The 25126-nt window shown below is 39.9% G+C and overlaps 1 protein-coding gene across 1 annotated transcript in view; it reads left to right on the top strand.

The window, feature by feature from the left end:
* The window catches only part of LOC128702501 (proteoglycan 4), a 65024-nt gene that overhangs the window by 10993 nt on the left and 28905 nt on the right, over positions 1–25126 (top strand). Inside the window, exons 3-4 of the mRNA XM_070105411.1 lie at positions 1086–1240; positions 12555–12684. Coding sequence (XP_069961512.1) covers positions 1086–1240; positions 12555–12684 — 285 coding nt within the window. The remainder of the gene's footprint in view (positions 1–1085; positions 1241–12554; positions 12685–25126) is intronic.

Below are 25126 nucleotides of genomic sequence, written 5' to 3' on the forward strand. Positions count from 1 at the left end.
CACTGTATTACTAAGTGTGAAAAAGATTTGGAAGTTCTGGTTAGTAGTAATCTAAATCCAGGACAACAGTGCATAAGTGTTCGCAATAAAGCTAACAGAATCCTTGACTTCATATCAAGAAGTATAAATTATAGAAGTCCTCAGGTTGTTCTTCAACTCTATATATCTTTGGTTAGGCCTCATTTAGATTATACTGCTCAGTTCTGGTCACCCTATTACAGAATAGATATAAATACTCTGGAAAATGTACAAAGGAGGATGACAAAGTTGATCCCATGTATCAGAAATCTTCCCTATGAGGATAGACTGAGACCCTGAATCTGCACTCTCTAGAAAACTGTAGAATTAGGGGGGATATGATTGAGGTGTATAAATGGAAAACAGGAATAAATAAGGGGATGTAAATAGCATGTTAAAAATATCTAGCAAAGACAGGACTCACAGCAGTTGTTTTAAGATGGAAAAATTCAGGTTCATGAAGGATATAGGAAAGCACTGGTTTGGTAATAGAGTTGTGGATGAGTGGAACAAACTCCCGAGTTCCATCATGGAAGCTAAAACATTGTGTACTTTTAAAAATTGGTTAGATAAATACATGAGTAGGGGTGGATGGGTGTGAGTTGGACCTGACTAGCTTGTGCTAAGAGGTCTGATGCAGCGCTCCTTCCTTAAGTGGATGTGGCCTGGACCTGAGTAGGTTGAGTCAGTGGCTTAAGCCGGTAGGTGGCTTGGACCTGCCTCGCATGGGACAGTAGGCCTGCTGCAGTGTTCCTTCTTTATGTTCTTATAAGTTTCATTCTCCTATGTGTGGGTTATTTATGTATTGCTTCAGTCACGATGTTGTGTCTTGTTATTCTTTATTATTTTTATGATTAATATTATTATTATTATTATTATTACTGTTGAATAACTAAAGTGTAATCAACACTCATCATTGGTCATTAATAACCCAGTTGGAGACAGAAACACAGAAGGTTGACCAATCAACCTCCAGTGTTTGTGTACATGTGGGTTATTATTGATTATTATTATTATTCTTATTCTTGAGTGGTTGTTTGTAACGTATGTGTTGTGTTGTGAGACAGGAGATGTCTGGGACAGAACTGGATGGGATCGCAAGCCTGGAAGATATGTTGTTCCAAGCTGCCGGAGACTTGCCCCAGAGTGGCCACACTCCCGACGACTGTGAGGTGGTCCACACCGGGGCCCATTCTACCTCCTTATTGTTGCACGAGCGCAGGTATTCCTGTTTTTTTTTTTGTGTGTTTTTGTTTGGATTTTTTTACGTGTTTTTTTGTGTTTTCTTTGCATGTGTTTTTGGTTATTTGTTTTTATTGTGTTTTTTGTTTTTTGTGTGTTTTCTTGCACCTTGTTTGCATTTTTTTGCATGTGTATTTTGGGCACATTTTTCGCCAAGTTAGGGCATGTATCATTACCCATTTGTAGGCATCTCATCTCTTATAATAAAATTTGTATCCATGGATTTGGTTTCTGCAGTTTTCAGTTATCCACGGTTGAGCATGGCCCAAAAATAAACCTTAATTTTGCTTAATAATGGCAAAGTGCAAAAGTAGTGATGCTCGCATTTCTTCAGAGCCTAAGAGAAGCTGTGAAGTGCTTCCCATCAGTGACAAAGTGCTAATTCTTGACTTATAGTGCATAATTTTTAAATTAAACTGTATCAGAGGTATGTATGTAAATGAGAAACAACTTATAAATAGGGTTCACTACTATTCATGGTTTTGAGTATCCATCGTAGGTGTTGGAAAGTACCCCCTTCACATACAGGGTGACTATTATACAATAATTTTGGCTTAAACTATTGTGGAATTTTTATCTATGAACATTAGAGTTGCAAGCATTCACCCAAACTTAACCCTTTGAGGGTCGACAGGCCCACTCCGAGACGCGTTCTCAGGGTCGGCCAAATTTAAAAAGAAAAAAATAATTTTCTCTTATGAAAAGATAGAGAATCTTTTCCCGGTCATAATGACACCAAAAGTTTGAAATTTGATGGAAAACTTACAGAATTATGCTCTCACGAAGTTAGCGGTCTCAGCGATGTTTACGCATCGGCGATTTTGCCCACTTTGAGCCCCATTTTCGGCCAATTTCACTGTACTAGTCGACAAAAAACATGAATATTTCGCTAGAACTCCATTTTTTCTATCGAATGAGTGCAAGAAACCACCCATTTATCAATTTCAACTATCCAGTACAGTGGTCAGAATTTAGCAATTTTGCCAATTTCACACAAATTTCAAAAGATACCAATTTCCGAATAGGGTCCAGAATAAACAAGAAAGACATTCCTGGCACTAAAATGACATTTCCTCTGTTCATTAGTCACGTCTCAAGGCCCCTCTTATATTCTTTTGCTTTCCACTTTGAATTTTTATTCTCACAAAAAATAGAAGATTTACTGTTATGCAGACTACTGCATTAGTGTAAAAAATGGTTTAAATAATATTGGCACACTTGCGAAAGAATATTAGACTCACCAGTTGACGTGTATTGGAACCTTGGCATGATTTGTTTACTTTTGAACTTTGGTAAAAATCGAACATTTCTGCTACTTTGAGCTCAATTTCAAGGTACTTTTCATTGTAAAACCAGTCAAAATCATCTCAATTTCTGTAATATGTCTTCCATTCTATAAAATGAGACCAAGAAAACTAGAATACAACAATAAATACCATACGAAAATACAATGCAAAGTCTGTGTTTTATTAAAAAAAACAAAGTTTTTTTTTTCTCATTATGCACTGTGTGCTGCAGGATTTTTTTATACTGTGCACACTGACCACATAGACCCATTCTTTCATATGTAGGCCTACCAGCTTTCTCCCACTAGATTTGAGGGCGCTAAAATTTAGGCGTACTAGTACGTCAAAAACCCTGGGTTGTAAGCCGTACTAGTATGGCCGAAACCCTCAAAGGGTTAATAACAAACAGTATTTTGCTGCTGCTATGATAGTCAAATGGATGACTGTTTAACCTTTTTAGGGTCTGTGCCGTAGTACTACGGCTTTGAACTCTGTGTTGGTGCTGTAGATCTGTGTAATGAGCTCAGCTCGCTCAGATAAGCCATGAGCTGTAACCGTTGGTCTAGATATGAGTGGATGGGTCTGTATGGTGAGTGTTCACCATTTATTTATTTATTTATTTATTATTAATTTGGACATGATACAAAGAAATACAGTGGACCCCCGCATAACGATTACCTCCGAATGCGACAAATTATGTAAGTGTATTTATGTAAGTGCGTTTGTACGTGTATGTTTGGGGGTCTGAAATGGACTAATCTACTTTACAATATTCCTTATGGGAATAAATTCGGTCAGTACTGGCACCTGAACATACTTATGGAGTGAAAAAATATCGTTAACCGGGGGTCCACTGTACAGTGGTTAAGTGTACATGCCAAAGCCCCTTGTATACAGAGCATTACGGGCAGGCTTAAAATTAACTTAAGATTAACTAAGCAATGATATATTCATTGGTAAAAATTATAGTAAACAAATAACAATTAAGCACAAATGAGTATTTTAAAGACAGGTTATTTGGTCATTTGCATTCAGTAGAATGGACTATTCTGTTAGGTAATGTAATTAAAAAAAAAAAAGTTTGATAGGGTCACAAGTTAAATGTTTATGAGATACAATTATTCAGTATTTATTTAGTTGTGGTTGAGTAAGTGATTTTTAAGAAGAGACTTGAATTTATAAACAGATAGTTTTTTTTTTATATTCACAGGTAATGAATTCCAGACATTAGGGCCTTTTATGTGCATTGAGTTTTTGCATAGTGTGAGATGGACACGAGGAACATCAAAGAGTGATCTGTGCCTTGTGTTATGGTCATGTGTTCTGTTGAGGTTGGCAAGGAGATGTTTGAGGGGAGGGTTTATATCAGAGTTAAGTGTTCTATGTATGTTTACCTGGAGTTTACCTGGAGAGAGTTCCGGGGGTCAACGCCCCCGCGGCCCGGTCTGAGACCAGGCCTCCTGGTGGATCAGAGCCTGATCAACCAGGCTGTTGCTGCTGGCTGCACGCAAACCAACATACGAGCCACAGCCCGGCTGATCCGGAACTGACTTTAGGTGCTTGTCGAGTGCCAGCTTGAAGACTGCCAGGGGTCTGTTGGTAATCCCCCTTATGTGTGCTGGGAGGCAGTTGAACAGTCTCGGGCCCCTGACACTTATTGTATGGTCTCTTAACGTGCTAGTGACACCCCTGCTTTTCATTGGGGGGATGGTGCATCGTCTGCCAAGTCTTTTGCTTTCGTAGTGGGTGATTTTCGTGTGCAAGTTCGGTACTAGTCCCTCTAGGATTTTCCAGGTGTATATAATCATGTATCTCTCCCTCCTGCGTTCCAGGGAATACAGGTTTAGGAACCTCAAGCGCTCCCAATAATTGAGGTATTTTATCTCCGTTATGCGCGCCGTGAAAGTTCTCTGTACATTTTCTAGGTCGGCAATTTCACCTGCCTTGAAAGGTGCTGTTAGTGTGCAGCAATATTCCAGCCTGTGCAGTAATAAGTATGGATGTTTTGTATGGTGAGTAGGTTTAGAGTTTTGAATATTGATGGAGTGTGCTGTCTGTAGTGGGAATTTATCATTCTAACTGCAGCCTTTTGTTGGGTAATTAATGGTCTGAGATGGTTTATTGTTGTTGAGCCCCATGCACAAATTCCAAGGTGAGATAGGGGTAAATAAGTGAGTGATATAGGGCCAGGAGGGCTGGCTGTGGAACATAGTACAGTGGTCCCTCAATTATCGTCTATAATCCGTGGGACTATTATCGAAAGTTACGATTTATGAATCAATTTTCCCCATAAGAAATAATGTAAATTCAATTAATCCGTTCCTGACACCCAAAAGTATTAACCCTTTGGGGGTTTCGGACGTACTAGTACGTCTTACGACCCAGGGTTTTTGACGTACTAGTACGCCTAAATTCTAGCGCCCTCAAATCTAGTGAGAGAAAGCTGTTAGGCCTACACATGTAAGAATGGGTCTATGTGGTCAGTGTGCGCAGTATAAAAAAAATCCTGCAGCACACAGTGCGTAATGAGAAAAAAAAAACTTTGACCGTGTTTCTGGATTAAAACAGCGACTTTGCACTGTATTTTCGTATGGTATTTATTGTTGTATTCTAGTTTTCCTGGTCTCATTTTATAGAATGGAAGACATATTACAGAAATTGAGATGATTTTGATTGGTTTTACAATGAAAAGTACCTTGAAATTGAGCTCAAAGTAGCAGAAATGTTCTATTTTTACCAAAGTTCAAAAGTAAACAAATCATGCTAAGCGTCCAATACACATCAACTGGTGAGTCTAATATTCTTTCACAAATGCGCTGATATTATTTATACCATTTCTACACTAATGCAGTAGTCTGCATAACAGTAAATCTTATTTTTTTTTGTAAGAATAAAAATTCAAAGTGGAAAGCCAAAGAAATATAAGAGGGGCCTGGGGATATGACTAACGAACAGAGAACTTGTCATTTTAGTGCCAGGAATGTCTTTCTTGTTTGTTCTGGACCCTATTCGGAAATTGGCATCTTTTGAAATTTGTGTGAAATTGGCAAAATTGCTAAATTCTGACCACTTTATTGGATAGTTGAAATCAGTAAATGGGTGGCTTCTTGTACTCATTCGATAGAAAAAAATGGAGTTTTAGCGAAATAGTTATGATTTTTGTCAACTAGTACACTGGAATTGGCCGAAAGTAGGGCTCAAATTGGCCAAAATCACCGATGCGTAAACATCGTCGAGACCGCTAAGTTTGCGATAGCATAATTCCATAAGTTTTCCAAAAAATTTCATACTTTTGGTGTCATTATGATTGGGAAAAGATTCTCTCTTTTCATAAGAAAAAATTATTTATTTTTTTTTTTTTTTTGAAATTTGGTCGACCTTGAGAACACGTCTCTGAGAGGACCTGTCGACCCCCAAAGGGTTAAAACAAAAATTTTTTTTACTTGAAATATAGATGTAGTACATAAACAATACAGTGGCACATGATGAATTAAACATTAACAGAATAACACTTACCTTTATTGGCGATTCTTCTTTGTGTATGGAAAACTGGAGAATGAGACTGATTGGATGAATTACTGTTTGGAAGGGGAATCCCCTTCCATCAACACCTCGGGTACCAATTGCTTTTCTGGGGTTACTTCTCTTCTGTTTCTTAATGCCACTAGGACCAGCTTGAGAGTCACTGGAGTCCTGTCTCGCAAAAAATCTGTTCAGAGAGCTCTGTTTCTGGCGTCTCTTTAAAACTTCCCTAAAATGGGCCAAGACTCTGTCACTGTACAAGTTGCCGATATGGCTTGCAACATCCTTGTTAGGGTGATGTTTCTCCATAAAGCTTTCCATCTTACCCCACATAGTAAAAATCTCCTTAATTTCTGAAGAAGGCACCTTCTTCCATCTCTCTTCCTCCTCCTCTGCAGCAAGATTCTGAGCTGCGATCTGTTGCTCTTCCTGCTGAAGCTCTTGCAGCTCCTCAGTGGCTAGCTCTTCATTGTGGTCCTCCACCAACTCTTCCACATCCTCCAAACTCGCATCCAACCCCATGGAACTCCCCAGTGCCACAATAGAGCTCACAACTGACATAGGCTCATCATGGGCTGCCTCAAACCCTTCAAAATCCCTCTTGTGGACACAATCTGGCCACAATTTTCTCCAAGCAGAGTTCAAAATCCTGGTAGTCACTCCCTCCCAAGCCTTACCTATAAGGCTTACACAATGAAGAATACTGAAGTGTTCTTTCCAAAAATCTCGTAGGATCAAGTGAGTGTCTGAGGTCACATTAAAGCACCTTTCAAACATTGCTTTGGTGTAGAATTTTTTAAAGTTTGAGATGACTTGCTGGTCCATGGGCTGGAGGAGAGGAGTGGTATTCGGGGGCAAGAACTTTACTGTGATGAACCCAAACTCCTTCAGAATTAGGTCATCCAAGTTTGGAGGATGAGCAGGTGCATTGTCCATTGCTAGGAGGCACTTGAGATCCAATTTCTTTTCCAGGAGGTAATTCTTCACACTAGGGCCAAACACTTCATTGAACCACTCGACGAAAATGTCCCTTGTGACCCATGCCTTACTATTAGATCTCCAAAACACACACAATTTACTCTTCATAACATTGTTTTTCTTGAACACACTGGGATTTTCAGAATGGTACACTAGTAACGGCTTCATTTTGAAATCCCCACTAGCATTAGCACAGAACATTAGCATCAGCCTGTCTTTCATAGGCTTGTGTCCTGGCATTGACTTTTCCTCTTGTGTAATGAAGGTCCTCTTTGGCATTTTCTTCCAAAAGAGGCCTGTTTCATCACAATTGAACACTTGTTCAGGTTTCAGTCCTTCAGCCTCTATGTACTCCTTGAATTCATGCACATATTTTTCAGCCGCCTTGTGGTCCGAACTGGCAGCCTCACCATGCCTTACCACACTGTGTATGCCAGTACGCTTCTTAAATCTCTCAAACCAGCCTTTGCTGGCCTTAAATTCACTCACATCACCACTAGTTGCAGACAATTTCTTTACCAAATCGTCATGCAACTGCTTAGCCTTTTCACAAATAAGCGATGTCAGAAGACTATCTCCTGCTAATTGTTTCTCATTTATCCACACCAATAATAACTTCTCAACATCTTCGAGTACTGGTGATCTCATTTTTGTCAGCATATTTACCCCCTTTACAACAACAGCGTCCTTGATTTCCTTTTTCTTGGCTATGATGGAAGATATGGTTGTACGGGATTTGTTATACATCCTGGCCAGTTTGCCCACACGTATGCCACTATCATATTGTTCAATGATGTTTTTCTTAAATTCAATCGTATTTCTCACCTTCTTTACCAAAGGCTTGGCACTAGGAGCTTTCTTTGGAGCCATGGTAGCTTATTTAGCACTTGCAAGCACTAAAATAAATGGAATATTATGAAATATTTTGCTGGAGCACGTGAGGGGACCGTCCCTCACTGGTAAACAATGGCACACTGGCTGGGAAGGGAAGGCCTAGGCGGCTCAGAGCGTGAGTACGCATCCCGGACGAAGGACTATTAGCGAGTTACCGGACCATTTGTGAGCCAATATTTAGACGAAATAACAGGACTATTTCCGAAATGGACGACTTTCAGGCCGGACAATTATTGAGGGACCACTGTACAATATCTTCGATAGTATGCCTACGGTCTTGGAAATTTTCTTTGAAATTTGTTGTACATGTGTTTGAAATTTGGGTCTATTATCAAGGTGGATTCCTTAGAATTTTCCCTCTGTGAGCTTTGTGATAGGTGATCCGTTTATCATTATGTTAAGAGGGAGATCTGTAGCTCTGTTTCCAAACTGAATGAAGTAGGTTTTGTCAATGTTGAGAGTAAGTTTGTCAGTCATCATCCAGGTAGATATTTTCTGTAATTCGGTATTTACAGTATTGGCTAGTATGACTGGGCTTGGGTGAGAGAAGACGTATGTAGTGTCATCTGCAAATAGTGTGGGTTTGAGTAGTTGTGATGCATTAGGTTGGTCATTTATGTAAACAAGAAAGAGAATGTTCTGCCCTCACAGTGCACGATGAGAAAGAAACTGTAACCGTTTGTTTGGTGTAAAATAGAAACTCTGCGGTGTATTTTTGGATGTTTTTTATGGTTTTATTCATGGTTTCTTGATTACACTTGATAGAATGGAAAATATATTACAGAAATTGAGGTGATTTTGACTCGAAGTAACTTGAGTTTGAGCTCAGAGTAGTGGAAATAGTATTTGATTTTTGCCAGTATTCCAAAGGGCACAAATGATGCCAATCTTCCAATATGTCTCTATTTGGCCAGTCTAATTCGTGTTTAGGAATGCATTGACATTATTTATACAATTATTTAAATATTGCAGTAGTCTGCATAACAGTAAATCGATTTTTTGTGTGAATTAAAACTGCAAATGGAATTCGTGTGTAATATATGGGAGGTCTAGGGATATAGCTAATAAACAGAGAAAATGTTATTTTAGTGCCAGGAATGTCTGCATTGTTTATTATGGACACTATTTTGAAATTGGCATTTCTTGAATTTTGTGTGAAATTGGCCAAATTACCAATTTCTGATCGCTTTATTGGGTAGCTGAAATGGGTAAAAAGGCGGTATCTTGTACACAATCGATAGAATAAAAGAAGTTCTAGCTAAATAGCTATGAATTTGGTTGAGTGGACGATATCACTGATGTGTCAATATCGCCGAGACTGCTAATTTCATGAGTTTAATTCCGTAAGTTTTCCATCAAATTTTGAACTTTTGTTTTCATTACTTTTGATAAAAGATTCTCTATCATTTCATGAGAAGTAGCAAGACGTACCTGAAATCTTGCATGTTCATGAGACAGAAAAAAGGACACCAGCAATCCTACCATCATGTAAAACAATTACAGGCTTTTGTTTTACACTCACTTGGCAGGACGCTAGTACCTCCCTGGGTTGTTGCTGTCTACCAACCTACTACCTATAGTTCATACAATACATTTCATAATAATCCATTGTTTTTTGTGCTTGCAACTGCTAAATAAGTCACCATGGGCCCAAGGAAAGCTAGTGCAAGCCCTTTGGTAAAGTAAGTGAGGAACACGATCGAATTCAAGAAGGAAATCATTGAAAGATATGAGAGCAGAGTGCGTGTTACAGGACTTGCCAGGATGTATGGCAAACCCCATTCAACCATCACTTCAGTCATGGCGAAGGGAAAGGAAATAAAGTGTGCTGTTGTTGCAAAAGGGGTAGATATGCTGACAAAAAAGAGATCGCAAATCCTCAAAGAAGTGGAAAGGTTATTGTTGGTGTGGATTACCCAAAAACAGTTAGCAGGAGATAGTATTATGCAGTTGAGAATACAGTGGACCCCCGGTATTCGATGGCATCGGTATTCGATAAATCCGGTATTCGATGCATTATATCACAAAAAAATTTCCTCGGTATTCGATTGAAAACCCGGTATTCGATGCATTATATCGCAAAAAAATTTCCTCTGTATTCGATTGAAAACATGGTATTCGATACGACTCGTACGAGACCTGTCCACATGTGGCCTGAACTGTCCCTTGTGTGCCAGTGTTTACAAGCCAGCCAGTGTGCGTGCATCTAAGGATACATTCGGTACATTCCATATTATCCATATTATCACTGTGTTTGGTGCTTGTTTCTGCAAAATAAGTCACCATGGGCCCCAAGAAAGCTTCTAGTGCCAACCCTGTGGTAAAAAGGGTGAGAATTAGTATGGAAATTAAGAAAGATTTTGAAGGGTTTGGGGCTAACCCTGAGAAGCCTATACCAGTTGTGGAATACATTGTGCCTACTTCAAAAATTAAGGAAATGTGTGCACAATGGGTTGAAGTGCAAACCTTTATGGATGAAAATCACCCTAACACAGCTATTACAATGACAATGTTGTGGCCCATTTTAGACAAATCGTAAAGGAACGGGAGGTACAGAGCTCTATGGACAGATTTGTTGTGCGACAGAAGTCCAGTGACTCTCAAGCTGGTCCTAGTGGCATTAAAAGAAGAAGGGAAGTAACCCTGGAAAAGGACTTGCTACCTCAAGTACTAATGGAAGGGAATTCCCCTTCTAAACAATAACACCTCTTCCCTCCTTCCATCCCATCAATCATCACCAGATTTTCATTAAAGTAAGTGTCAATTATTTTATTGTTATTGTAATTATTCTATTGCATTAAACTTAATATTTCATCTAGTAAAATTTTTTTTTCATACTTTTGGGTGTCTTGCATGGATTAATTTGATTTTCATTATTTCTTATGAGGAAAATTGATTCGGTTTTCGATATTATCGGTATTCGATGAGCTCTCAGGAACGGATTAATATCGAATACCGGGGGTCCACTGTATGTGAAAAGGCAAGGCAGTTGCATGACGATCTCGTAAAGAAAATGCCTGCAATGAGTGGTGTTGCTTGTGATTTTAAGGCCAGCAAAGATTGGTTTGAGAGATTTAAGAAACATAGTGGCATTCACAGTGTGATAAGGCATGGTGAGGCTGCCAGTTCTGACAAAAAAGCAGCTGAGAAGTTTGTACAGGAGTTTAAGGAGTGCATAGACACTGGAGAATTCAAACCCCAACAAGTGTTTAATTGTGACTAAACAGGCCTCTTTTGGAAGATAAAGCCAAAGAGGACCTACGTCACACAGGAGGAAACGGCACTCCCAGGACACAAGCCTATAAAGGATAGGCTTACTCTCATATTTTGTAGTAATGCTAGTGAGGATTGCAAAGTGAAGCCTTTACTGATCACAGGTCAGGAAATTGCTGCAGAGGAGGAGGAAGAGAGATGGAGGAAGGTGAATTCCTCAAAGATTAAGGACATTTGTGCAAAGTGGACTGAAGTGCAAACATTTATGGATGAACTTCACCCTGACAAAGCTGTTCCAGGCCGTATTGGCAACATGTACGATGAGTGTTGTTTCCCACTTCACACAAATCTTAAAGAAACGGCAGATATTTTGTGCGACAGAGGTCCAGTGACTCTCATGTTGTTCCCAGTGTCTTTAAAAAACAAAGAAGGGAAGTAACCCCAGATAAGGACTTGGTGCCTGAAGTCCTAATGGAAAGAGATTCTCCTTCCAAACAATAGTGCACACCTTCCTCCTATCCCCTCCTCCCGTCTTCCATCCACCCAGAAGTCTTCAGTAAAGGTAAGTGCAATGTTATTATTATTTTATATATATGTGTACTTGATTTCTCATTGTTTTCCGCATGTAAATCTTTATTTAATTTGAAAAAAAAAATTATTTTAATATTTTTGGGTGTCAGGAACGGATTAATTTTATTTCCATTATTTCTTTAGGGAAAATGGTTTCGCCATTCGGCAATTTCGACATTTGGCAGACTCTCTGGAATGGATTAATCACGAAACTTAGGGATCCACTGTACCTTGTTATGCTGAGCATTTCCTGCAAATTATGTCAGTTTTGTCCCAGGATGTGACCCACACCAGTCCACTAACACCCAGGATGTGACCCACACCAGTCCACTAACACCCAGGATGTGACCCACACCAGTCCACTAACACCCAGGATGTGACCCACACCAGTCCACTAACACCCAGGATGTGACCCACACCAGTCCACTAACACCCAGGATGTGACCCACACCAGTCCACTAACACCCAGGATGTGACCCACACCAGTCCACTAACACCCAGGATGCCACCCACACCAGTCCACTAACACCCAGGATGTGACCCACACCAGTCCACTAACACCCAGGATGTGACCCACACCAGTCCACTAACACCTAGGATGTGACCCACACCAGTCCACTAACACCCTAGTGCCCATTTTATAATGATAGGTGAACATGGTGGAAATACAAGTACTGTATTTTTTATGAAATACAGTATAGAGATAATGTAATTTACATGTAATAAAATATTGCTAGGCACAAAAAAAATCCACTAACATGCAATGCATTTCGTGTATTATGATTTATTTTCATTATTGTATTTCTGTTCATTGGTAATGTATTTCCACAGTGCTCCAGTGCAAATTTATGCAATCGACATGGACATCAGTGAGACTATGGGTACCCTGAAGTCACGAGCCGCTGAAGCACTCCGTCTTGACCTTCAGAACTTTGCTGTAACTGTTTTGTCTGAGAGAGAGGTGAGTATTAACTAATAAATTCTCTTAATGTATTGACTGTTCCAAATACAGTGGACCCCCGGTTAACGAACTTTTTTCATTCCAGTAGTATGTTCAGGTGCCAGTACTGACCGAATTTTTTCCCATAAGGAATATTGTGAAGTAGATTAGTCCATTTCAGACCCCCAAACATACACGTACAAACGCACTTACATAAATACACTTACATAATTGGTCGCATTTGGAGGTGATCGTTAAGCGGGGGTCCACTGTACATTAATACAGAATACAAATACAAGTATAAAATTTTTTCTTTGCAAAAGTTACAGCCTGATTATTTTTTATAATCTATAAGATATAAAAAAATCCGCTGTCGTTCCTGGCAGTTTGGAGGGATATGTTGTGTGTCTTTATATGGATATGCTTCTAAACTGTTGTATTCTGAGCACCTCTGCAAAAACAGTGATAATGTGTGAGTGAGGTGAAAGTGTTGAATGATAATGAAAGTATTTTCTTTTTGGGATTTTCTTTCTTTTTTGGGTCACTCTGCCTCGGTGGGAGACGGCCGACTTGTCGAAAAAAAAAAAAAAATCAGCCAACCTGTAATCCTTAAAACAAAATCAATAAAAGTGTTCATTGAAATTCCTAAATTTATTGTTAGAACCTCTTAAAGACCGTATATGAAAGTAATCAATTAATTATTGCCTTATTAGTCTTAATATACATAATAAGGGATTTTTTCATGCACACCTAAATGCCATCCATCTCTTTATAAACATTGTATTGTGCTAAAATAAAGAATCTTTAATGTTTAACCCTTTGGCTGTTTCGGTCATATATATACGTCTTACGAGCCACCGTGTTTGACGTACATATGTACTCAAAAACTCTAGCGGCTTCAAATCAAGCAGGAAAAAGCTGGTAGGCCCACATATGAGAGAATGGGTCTGTGTGGTCAGTGTGCGCTATATAAAAAAATCCTGCAGCACACAGTGCATAATGAGAAAAAAAATCTCCGACCGTGTTTTTGGATTAAAATGCCGACTTTGCAGTGCATTTTTGTATAGTACAGTGGACCCCCGCATACCGGACGCCTTGCATAACGGACAATCCGCATACCGGATGCTTTGATCGCTAAAATTTTGCCTCGCATACCGCCCAAAAACCCGCTCAGCGCCCTTCGTCCGAGACGCGTCCAGTGTGCGGCCTGAGCCAGCCTCATATGTTCCGCCGGTGGCATTGTTTACCAGCCAGCCTCCGCGGTAACATTCAAGCATACAATCGGAATATTTCGTATTATTACAGTGTTTTCGGTGCTGTTTCTGGAAAATAAGTGACCATGGGCCCCAAGAAAGCTTCTAGTTCCAACCCTACAGCAATAAGGGTTAGAATTCCAATAGAGATGAAGAAAGAGATCATTGATAAGTATGAAAGTGGAGTGCGTATCACCGACCTGGTCAGGTTGTACAAGAAACCCAAATCAACCATCTCTACTATTGTGGGCAACAGAAAGGCAATCAAGGAAGCTGTTCTTGCCAAAGGTTTAACTGTGTTTTCGAAACAGAGATCGCAAGTGATGGAAGATGTTGAGAGACTCTTATTGGTGTGGATAAATGAAAAACAGCTAGCAGGAGATAGCGTTTCTCAAGCTATCATAAGCGAAAAGGCTAGGAAGTTGCATGAGGATTTAATTAAAAAAAGGCCTGCAACTAGTGATGATGTGAGTGAATTTAAGGCCAGCAAAGGTTGGTTTGAGAGATTTAAGAAGCGTAGTGGCATACATAGTGTGATAAGGCATGGTGAGGCTGCCAGTTCGGACCACAAAGCGGCTGAAAAATATGTGCAGGAATTCAAGGAGTACATAGAAACTGAAGGACTGAAACCTGAACAAGTGTTTAATTGTGATGAAACAGGCCTGTTTTGGAAGAAAATGCCAAGCAGGACTTACATTACTCAGGAAGAAAAGGCACTTCCAGGACATAAGCCTATGAAAGACAGGCTTACTTTGTTGATGTGTTCCAATGCTAGTGGTGATTGCAAAGTTAAGCCTTTATTAGTGTATCACTCTGAAACTCCCAGAGCGTTCAGGCAAAAGAATGTCCTCAAGGATAATCTGTGTGTGCTGTGGAGATCAAACAGTAAGGCATGGGTCACTAGGGACTTTTTCTATAACTGGTTACACCATGCATTTGCCCCCAATGTCAAAGATTACCTAACTGAAAAGAAATTAGAACTTAAGTGCCTCCTGGTGTTAGACAATGCCCCTGGTCATCCTACAGACGTGGCAGAGCGACTTTATGGGGACATGAGGTTCATTAAGGTGAAGTTTTTGCCTCCTAATACCACTCCTCTCCTGCAGCCCATGGACCAGCAGGTTATTGCAAACTTCAAAAAACTGTACACAAAAGCTCTGTTTGAAAGGTGCTTTGTAGTGACCTCAGAAACTCAACTGACTCTAAGAGAGTTTTGGAGAGATCACTTTAATATCCTCAATTGTAGAAACCTTATAGGTAAGGCTTGGGAGGGAGTGACTAAGAAGACCTTGAACTCTGCTTGGAAGAAACTGTGGCCAGAATGTGTAGACAAAAGGGATTTTGAAGGGTTTGAGGCTAACCCTGAGAGGAGTATACCAGTTGAGGAATCAATTGTGGCATTGGGGAAGTCCTTGGGGTTGGAGGTTAGTGGGGAGGATGTGGAAGAGTTGGTGGAGGAGGACAATGAAGAACTAACCACTGATGAGCTGATAGATCAACTTCAAGAGCAAGAGGCCAGACCTGGGGAAACTGGTTCAAAGGAGGGGAGAGAGAAATTGAAGGAGTTGCCTACTACAAAGATTAAGGAAATGTGTGCAAAATGGCTTGAAGTGCAAACCTTTTTTGATGAAAATCACCCTCACACAGCTATTGCAAGCCGTGCTGGTGACTGTTACAATGACAATGTTGTGAACCACTTTAGACAAATCATAAAGGAACGAGAGGTACAGGCCACTATGGACAGATATGTTGTGCGAAAGAAGTCCAGTGACTCTGAAGCTGGTCCTAGTGGCATTAAAAGAAGAAGGGAAGTAACCCCAGAAAAGGACTCGACACCTCAAGTCTTAATGGAAGGGGATTCCCCTTCTAAACACTAACACTTTCTCTCTCCTCCTCCCATCCCATCAATCATCACCAGATCTTCAATAAAAGTAAGTGTCATGTAATTGTGCATGCCTTTTTCAGTTTGTGTGTATTAAAATTAACATTTCATGTGGTAAAAATTTTTTTTTTCATACTTTTGGGTGTCTTGCACGGATTAATTTGATTTCCATTATTTCTTACGGGGAAAATTCATTCGCATACCGAACATTTCGCATAACAGCCAGCCCTCTTGCACGGATTAAGGTCGCTATGCGGGGGTCCACTGTATTTATGGTTGTATTCCCATTTTCTTGGTCTCATTTGATAGAATGGAAAACATATTGTAGAAATAGAGGTGGTTTTGATTGGTTTTACTATGAAAAGAGCCTGGAAATGGAGCTCAAATTAGGGAAAATGTTTGATTTTTGCCAGTGTTCAAAAGTAAACAAATGATGTCATTGTTCAATAAATGTCCAACTAGCCATTCTAATATGCAGTCATGAATGGGTTGACATTATTTATACAATTATTACAGTATTGCAGTAGTCTGCATAACAGTAAATCTTCTATTTTTTGTTTGAATAAAAATTCAAAATAGAAAGCAAGAGTAATATCAGAGGGGCCTGGAGACATGACTGATGAACAAAGAAAATGTTATTTTAGAGCCAGGAATGTCTGCATTGTTCATTCTGGACCCTATTTTGAAATTGTCATATTTTTAATTTGCGTGAAATTGGCCAAATTGCAAATTTCTGACCACATTATTGGGTAGTTGAAATCGGTAAATGGGTAGTTTCCTGTACTCAATCGATAGAACAAATGGAGTTCTAAAGAAATAGCTATGAGTTTGGTCGACTGGAACAATGGAATTAGCTGAAAATAGGGCTCAAATTGGGCAAAATCGCCGATTCATAAATGTCGCTGAGGCCGCTAACTTCGCAAGAGCGTAATTCCATAAGTTTGCCATCAAATTTTGTTCTTTTGGTGTCATTACCATCGGGAAAAGATTATCATTTCATAAGCAATTTTTTTTTTTTTTTTTTTTTTTTTTTTTTTTTTTTTTTTTTTTTCAAAATTTTTGAAGACCAGGAGACACCTCAGGATTTGGGGTTGTGACAGTCAAGGGGGTTAACCCTTTTAGCGTCCAGACCACCGATCTGAAACTTGTCCACAGGGTCCAAGAATTTTCCAAAAGATTTTTTGTTATTTTTTCTTATGAAATGGTAAAGAATCATTTTCTGAAAGTAATAAAACAAAATGTACGGAATTTGATGAAAAACTGATAAAATTTTGCTGCATCATCGATATTTACGCATCGGTGATTTTACCCATATTGATTCCCATTTTTGGCAAATTACATTATTCCACCCTACCGAATTCTTAATTTTTTTGCTAGTATGTATTACAGTGGACCCCCACATAACGATTACTTCCGAATGCGACCAATTATATAAGTGTATTTATGTAAGTGCGTTTGTACGTGTATGTTTGGGGGTCTGAAATGGACTAATCTACTTCACAATATTTCTTATGGGAACAAATTCGGTCAGTACTGGCACCTGAACATACTTCTGGAGTGAAAAAATATCGTTAACCGGGGGTCCACTGTTCTTCTGTTTTCTTGATTGAGCACAAGAAAGCGTCCAATCAACTATTTCAGCTACTTGATAAGGTGATCAGAAATTGGTAATTTGGCCAGTTTCACACAAAGTTAAAAATATTCCAGTTTCAAAATAGGGTCCAGAATAACAAAAAAAAGGCACAATACCGTGACTGGAACAATACACAAATAACCCGCACATAGAAGAGAGGAGCTTATGACGACGTTTCGGTCCGACTTGGACCATTTACAAACACTGCAGACATTCCTGGCACTAAAATAACATTTCCTCTGTTTATTAGTTATGTTTCCAGAATTTAAAATGAATTCACTTTGATTTTTATCACATAATGATTTTTTTACACCAAAAATAGAAGACTGCAATATCGTAATGATCGTATAAATAATAGTGCATTTGTGAACACACATTAGACACACTAGTTAATGTGTATTGGTCACATGATGTCATTTCTCAGCAGCTCTGTGATTCTTTGCCTTTGCCTGTATAGGCTACATCTCTGTCTTTCTAGTTTACATCTCTTTCTTTTTCTTAATGGAATAGCCTTGAGCAGACCTCAAGTGGCACAGAGTTAATTTTTCTAGGCAAAGGTTTGGATCCGTGTTGCTTAGGATATCTTCCCAGCTTGTTTCATTTAGGTCATGGTTGACTTGTTCCCATTGCATATTTTTGTTATTGAAGTTGAATTTGTGACGAACCCTCATAACTGATCACATTTTGCTGGTCAGGAGCCCTGTGCATACGTGTCTGTACCTCATTATGTTTTGATCTGAGTGAATTATGTTTGATATGGTTATATCATGTATCAGATCATCGTTGTTAGTGAAGATCAGGTCAGCATATTTTCTAGTCATGTAGGCTCTAATATCTGCTGGTTTAAAGTGAATTTGCAGTAGAGATTTAATAGCTCGTGTGTGTGTAAATTTTCATCTGAGCTGCCTCCTGGGGTGATCTCTGCTAAAATATTATTTGCTACACTCCTCCATTTTAGTTGTCTCAAGTTGAAATCTCCCAGTAGCAAGATGTTTTTGGCAGGAATTGGGAGATTTTCAGACAATGGTCAATTTTCAAAGCTGTTACTGGAATTGCTGGGAAGTTGCATCCGTGAGGCTTGTATACAACCACAGTCTTTACGCAAAACTCCAACTACATTATTTAAGGTGTTTAGTAGTTCTGGGCAAATGAGCGACTGTAAGATACAAGCCAACCCTCCCTTTTGTCTGTTCAGCCTGTTGCATCTGAATAGGTTATAACCTGAGATCCATATTTCGTTGTCAAAATGATCCTTTATGTGGGTCTCTGTGAAAGCTGCAAACATTGCATTTGACTCGTGAGCTGTCCCTTAATGTAAGGAATTGTGTTGTTTGTTGATGGCTTTAGACCCTGTATGTTTGCTAAGATAAATGTTGTTATATTGATGGAATTTAGGGGTTTTATTTGCTGGCTTTAATATCTATTGTTCTGGAGTGAGACCAATGACTGTGCCTCTGCTGCAGAAGTGTTTTCAGTTGGTGTAAGACTTCTGTTATTTCTTGCCGGTCTTTTTTTCTTCCTGGCACTAAAAACCTCCTTTTTGGAAAATTTTTTATTTTCCCTGGTCTGTCTGGGTCTTCTTGCCCCTTGGGTGAGGGCCTGGCAGCTTTGTAATTTTTTTCTTTCATGGACTGATGAGGAAAATTTTGGGAAAAAGTTCAGAGGGCGAGGGCTTCCGTTTCATGTAGGGGGAATTTTGGATGGCCATATGTGATGTCCTAGGTAGAGGGGAAAAGGAAAACCCAAGGGTATTATGTCCCCAAGGAGGTAAACGGAAACCGTTTGTTTTAGGGGAGGGAGATTCTGGTGTTTTTTTTCTTCTCATAAACATGAAAGATTTGGTATGTTTTTACTTCTTCACACTTGGTCACACTCACAAGCATATATATAAAACACATACCCTCTGGGTTTTTTTCATTTTCTTATAGTTCTTTTTTGTTTTTTTCCCTTTATCTCCATGGGGAAGGGATCAAATTCTTCCTCCAAAACAAATTAAAAGTAAATTTGGGAGAAAACAAAACCCCTTCTTTATATATTATAAAAAAAGAGCTTTTTTTTTCCCCCCTCCCCCAGGGGCCCATGTGTTAAAAATACATTCCCACCTGTTTTCCAGATACCATGCCTGCAGATCCCCAAGGCAATGAATTTTTATTGTTTTTTGTTTGTAGGAAATTTTTTGCAGCTGCTTTCCCCCTGTGTTTTTTCTGTTTTCTTCTACCACGCCCCGGGACACCTTCCCCCAGTTTTTACTGGAATTTTCAAACTAACCCTTTTGTTTTTTTGTTTTGCTCCAGACGTACTTTATATCTCTTTTGTATAACCCATCTTTCCTGTTCATACCGGGGTAATTTTTATTTGGTACTGCCCTCCAGAAAACCCCCAGCACCCTCGGGATGCCCCCAGAACACCACTACACCCCCCAAATGTCCTCCAGCCCCACTAGCACCCTCTGGGACACCCCCAGAACAACTAACCTCTGGGACACTGTCTCAGAAACCACTAGACCCGGGTGCACTGTCCCCCGAACACCACTAGCACCCTCGGGCCCTGCCCCCAGAACACCACTAGCCCCCTCTGGGCACTGTTCCCGAAACCGCCCCTTTCGGGGACACTGCCCTCCAGCCCCACACCCTCCACTGTCCCAGAACAAACAGCATTTTTGGGGACACTTCCTCCAGAACAAACTAGACCCTCTGGGGACACTGTCCCCCAGAAACCACTACCCCTCTGGGGCACTGTCCTGAACAACTAGCCCCCTTCGGGGAAATGTCCCCAGAACCCCCTTTCTGGGACACTGTCCCCCAGAAACCACTAGCATTGCACTGTCCCCCAAGACAGCCCTAACCCCCTTTTTTTTTCCCCAGCGTTTACCGGGCTGAATTTTTTAAAAAAAATTTTTTATTTATGTTCTTGTTTTTTAATATAGGTGAATTTTTTCCCCCTTATATTTTTATTTATTTATTTCGTTTTTGCAAACAGTACTTTGGGGATTGTGTATATACAAGTGGGTTGCAATGCAAAGAGAGCCCCTTTTTGCCTTAAGGCCAACTTAACAAATTTGGGTTACAGTCTACTTTAATACTAAGGATTTATCAAAGGGGGGGAAAAATTATTTTAAGGAGGAAATTATGTATCTCTTTTGGGAGAAAAAATTTTTTATTTTATACCAAAAAAGGGGGTTTACTGGTTTAAAGTTTACACCCCCGGAAATTTTTTCACAAAATTAACAATCCAGGATGACTTTTTGTTACCCTTCTGATAAAAGATTTTCAAACATTTTCTCCTGACACTTAACTATAAATTTTAGTTTTAGTGTTTAAAATTCTTTAAAGTTCTTCTGGGGAGGTTTGGGAGGGTAGGCTATATATAAATGTTTTTTTTTTTATACAAAATATATGTAGGATATATATATATATATAAAATATATATATATATATATATATATATTATATTTTTTTTAAAAAAGTTATAGTGGTGTATACCCGGGGAAGAGAGAAAATTTAAGGGGGAGAGAGATTTTTGGGGGTGTTTAAAGGGAAAGTGAGCCTTGAACCAAGGAGAGAATTAAGGGGATCTGAATGCAAAATAGGAGAAACTTTAGAGAGGGGGGGTAGGTGTTTTGGGGGAGGTAAATGATAATGAGCCTTTTTTTGAACTTTGTATGAAAGGGGGTTTTGTTATAGGTAATAATATTTTTAAAAAAAGAGGAAAATAAGTATACAAGATATGATGTAGGTGAAATGACAGTAGTTTTTGTTTGAGAAAAAGCTTTGGAGACTTGGATGAATGTTTATGAGGGGCCACAGATATATCAGATCACTTTCAGGTTTTCACACTAGAGTAAAAAAGATGGGGGGACAAGAATAGAAATTGGGAAAAGAGGGAAAGGTTTAAACAAAAAAGGAGGCAGTTGGGATATAAAAAGTATTGGGGGATAGATGGGGGAGAGCAAAGGGAGGGTAAGAGGAGAGGAAAAAGGGAATGTTCAGCAGAAGTTTTGGTTTCAGGAAAAGGGGGGGGAGGGGGAAAAGGGGAAGGGGATGGGGTGTAAAGAGAGCAGTTGGAAAAAGTTGATAAGGTTTGCAAAGGGAAATGATGCAAGGAGGAAAGAGAAAAAAAAAAGAGAGAAGAAGAGGGGTAAAAAAAAAAGAGAAAAAGAAAAAGGGGGGAAAGTTATCAAAAAATTTTGTTGAAAAAAAAAGGGGTTTTTGGGGGAGATTAAAAGTTAAGGAAGTTTAAGAACAAATGGATTTGTCAGTTAAAAAAAAAGAGATTTAAAAAGATTAGAGGGATTGGGAAATGAGGGGAAATTTGAGGAATTTTAAAAGTTGATGAAGATAGGGGAAAGGGGATTTTTGTATAGGGGGAAGGGGGAAAACATCTCGGGAAAAAGGAAGAGCCAGTGTGAGTGGGGGTTTAAAGGGGGAGGAAAATGGGGGAGCGGGGTTATGGGATAAAGATAAAATGTTAAAACAGGGGGGGAAAAGTTTTTGGGGTGGGGTTTTTAATTTTTTTAAAAAATGTATGGAAGAGGGGAAAGGGACCATTGGGGAAAAGATGCTAGTTCCTGTATAAAGGCAAAGGAAAAAAAGGCAAAAATAAGGGGGTGTCTGAGATACCTTAAAGTGAGGAGAGAATTGAAAAAAAATTAAAAAAGAGGAGAATAGATAGCAAAAAACAAGGAGGCTGGGGAAAAGGGAGGGGGGGGTGGACCAGGGGTTTTCAGGGAAACATATAAGTGAACAGTATTTAGGTAAGGCTAAAGAGGTCTTTGTGGCATTTATGGATTTGGAAAAGGCGATGACAGGGTGGATAAGGGGCAATGTGGCAGATGTTGCAGGTGTATGGTGTTGGAGTGGTTACTGAAAGCAGTGAAGAGTTTTTACGAGATAGTGAGGCTCAAGTTAGAGTATGTAGGAAAGGGGGAAATTTTTTCCCCAGTAAAAGTAGGCCTTAGACAAGGATGTGTGATGTCACCATGGTTGTTTAATATATTTATAGATGGGGTTGTAAGAGAAGTAAATCGAGGGTCTTGGCAAAGGCGTGGAGTTAAAAGATAAAGAATGACACAAAGTGGGAGTTGTCACAGTTGCTCTTTGCTGATGACACTGTGCTCTTGAAGATTCTGAAGAGAAGTTGCAGAGATTGGTGGATGAATTTGGTAGGGTGTGCAAAGAAGAAAATTAAAAGTGAATACAGGAAAGAGTAAGGTTATGAGGATAACAAAAATATTAGGTGATGAAAGATTGGATATCAGATTGGAGGAGAGAGTATGGAGGAGTGAATGTATTCAGATATTTGGGAGTGGACGTGTCAGCGGATGGGTCTATGAAAGATGAGTGAATCGTAGAATTGATGAGGGGAAAAGGGTGAGTGGTGCACTTAGGAGTCTGTGGAGACAAAGAACTTTGTTCTTGAGGCAAAGAGGGAATGTATGAGAGTATAGTTTTACCAACGTTCTATATGGGTGTGAAGCATGGGTGATGAATATTGCAGTGAGAGAAGGCTGGGGGCAGTGGAGATGTCATGTCTGAGGGGAATTTTTGTGTGAATATGATTGCAGAGAAATTTGTAGTTTGGAAGTTAGAGGAGTGCGGGATTACCAAAACTGTTGTCCAGAGGGCTGAGGAAGGGCTGTTGAGGTGGTTCGGACATGTAGAGAGAATGGAGCGAAACAGATTGACTTCAAGAGTGTATCAGTCTGTAGTGGAAGGAAGGCGGGGTAGGGGTCGGCCTAGGAAAGGTTGGAGGGAGGGGGTAAAGGAGGTTTGTGTGCGAGGGGCTTGGACTTCCAGCAGGCATGCGTGAGCGTGTTTGATAGGAGTGAATGGAGACAAATGGTTTTTAATACTTGACGTGCTGTTGGAGTGTGAGCAAAGTAACATTTATGAAGGGATTCAGGGAAACCGGCAGGCCGGACTTGAGTCCTGGAGATGGGAAGTACAGTGCCTGCACTCTGAAGGAGGGGTGTTAATGTTGCAGTTTAAAAACTGTAGTGTAAAGCACCCTTCTGGCAAGACAGTGATGGAGTGAATGATGGTGAAAGCTTTTCTTTTTCGGGCCACCCTGCCTTGGTGGGAATCGGCCAGTGTGATAAAAAAAAAATAAAAAAATTGTTTAAAATTATGCCACAATTTTTCAATAGTGTAATAACCAAAACGTGCCAAATAAATCCATGTAATATGAGGGGTCTACTGTATATGGAGTTTAAATCCCTTACAACAATCTTCCCTCCTGGTACACTTGAACAGTTCTTCTGGGAAGGCTGGTTAACAAGCCTACTATAAAATTATTTTGTTTTGTATGAAATATTGTTCTGAGTAATACTTATGTGAGAGTAGTAGGTTCAGAAGAGTGCTCACCCACTGACAATAACCATCTTACAACACACTGGTTAAAATATAATTTTTATTATTATTATCACACTGGCCGATTCCCACCAAGGCAGGGTGGCCCGAAAAAGAAACACTTTCACCATCACTCACTCCATCACTGTCTTGCCAGAAGGGTGCTTTACACTACAGTTTTTAAACTGCAACATTAACACCCCTCCTTCAGAGTGCAGGCACTCTACTTCCCATCTCCAGGACTCAAGTCCGGCCTGCCGGTTTCCCTGAACCCCTTCATAAATGTTACTTTGCTCACACTCCAACAGCATGTCAAGTATTAAAAACCATTTGTCTCCATTCACTCCTATCAAACACACTCACGCATGCCTGCTGGATCAAAAGCCCCTCGCACACAAAACCTCCTTTACCCCCTCCCTCCAACCTTTCCTATACCGACCCTAACCCAGCCTTCCTTCCACTACAGACTTATACACCCTTGAAGTCACTCTGTTTCACTCCATTCTCTCTACATGTCCGAACCACCTCAACAACCCTTCCTCAGCCCTCTGGACAACAGTTTTGGTAATCCCGCACCTCCTCCTAACTTCCAAACTACGAATTCTCTGCATTATATTCACACCACACATTGCCCTCAGACATGACATCTCCACTGCCTCCAGCCTTCTCCTCGCTGCAACGTTCATCACCCATGCTTCACACCCATTTAAGAGCATTGGTAAAACTATACTCTCATACATTCCCCTCTTTGCCTCCAAGGACAAAGTTCTTTGTCTCCCCAGACTCCTAAGTGCACCACTCACCCTTTTCCCCTCATCAGTTCTACGATTCACCTCATCTTTCATAGACCCATCCGCTGACACGTCCACTCCCAAATATATGAATACATTCACCTCCTCCATACTCTCTCCCTCCAATCTGATATCCAATCTTTCATCACCTAATCTTTTTGTTATCCTCATAACCTTACTCTTTCCTGTATTCACTTTTAATTTTCTTCTTTTGCACACCCTACCAAATTCATCCACCAATCTCTGCAACTTCTCTTCAGAATCTCCCAAGAGCACAGTGTCATCAGCAAAGAGCAACTGTGACAACTCCCACTTTATGTGTGATTCTTTATCTTTTAAATCCACGCCTTTTGCCAAGACCCTCGCATTTACTTCTCTTACAACCCCATCTATAAATATATTAAACAACCATGGTGACATCACACATCCTTGTCTAAGGCCTACTTTTACTGGGAAATAATTTCCCTCTTTCCTACATACTCTAACTTGAGCCTCACTATCCTCGTAAAATCTCTTCACTGCTTTCAGTAACCTACCTCCTACACCATACACCTGCA

Source organism: Cherax quadricarinatus, chromosome 98, assembly GCF_038502225.1.
Source record: "Cherax quadricarinatus isolate ZL_2023a chromosome 98, ASM3850222v1, whole genome shotgun sequence".
Classification (NCBI taxonomy): Eukaryota; Metazoa; Arthropoda; class Malacostraca; order Decapoda; family Parastacidae; genus Cherax; species Cherax quadricarinatus.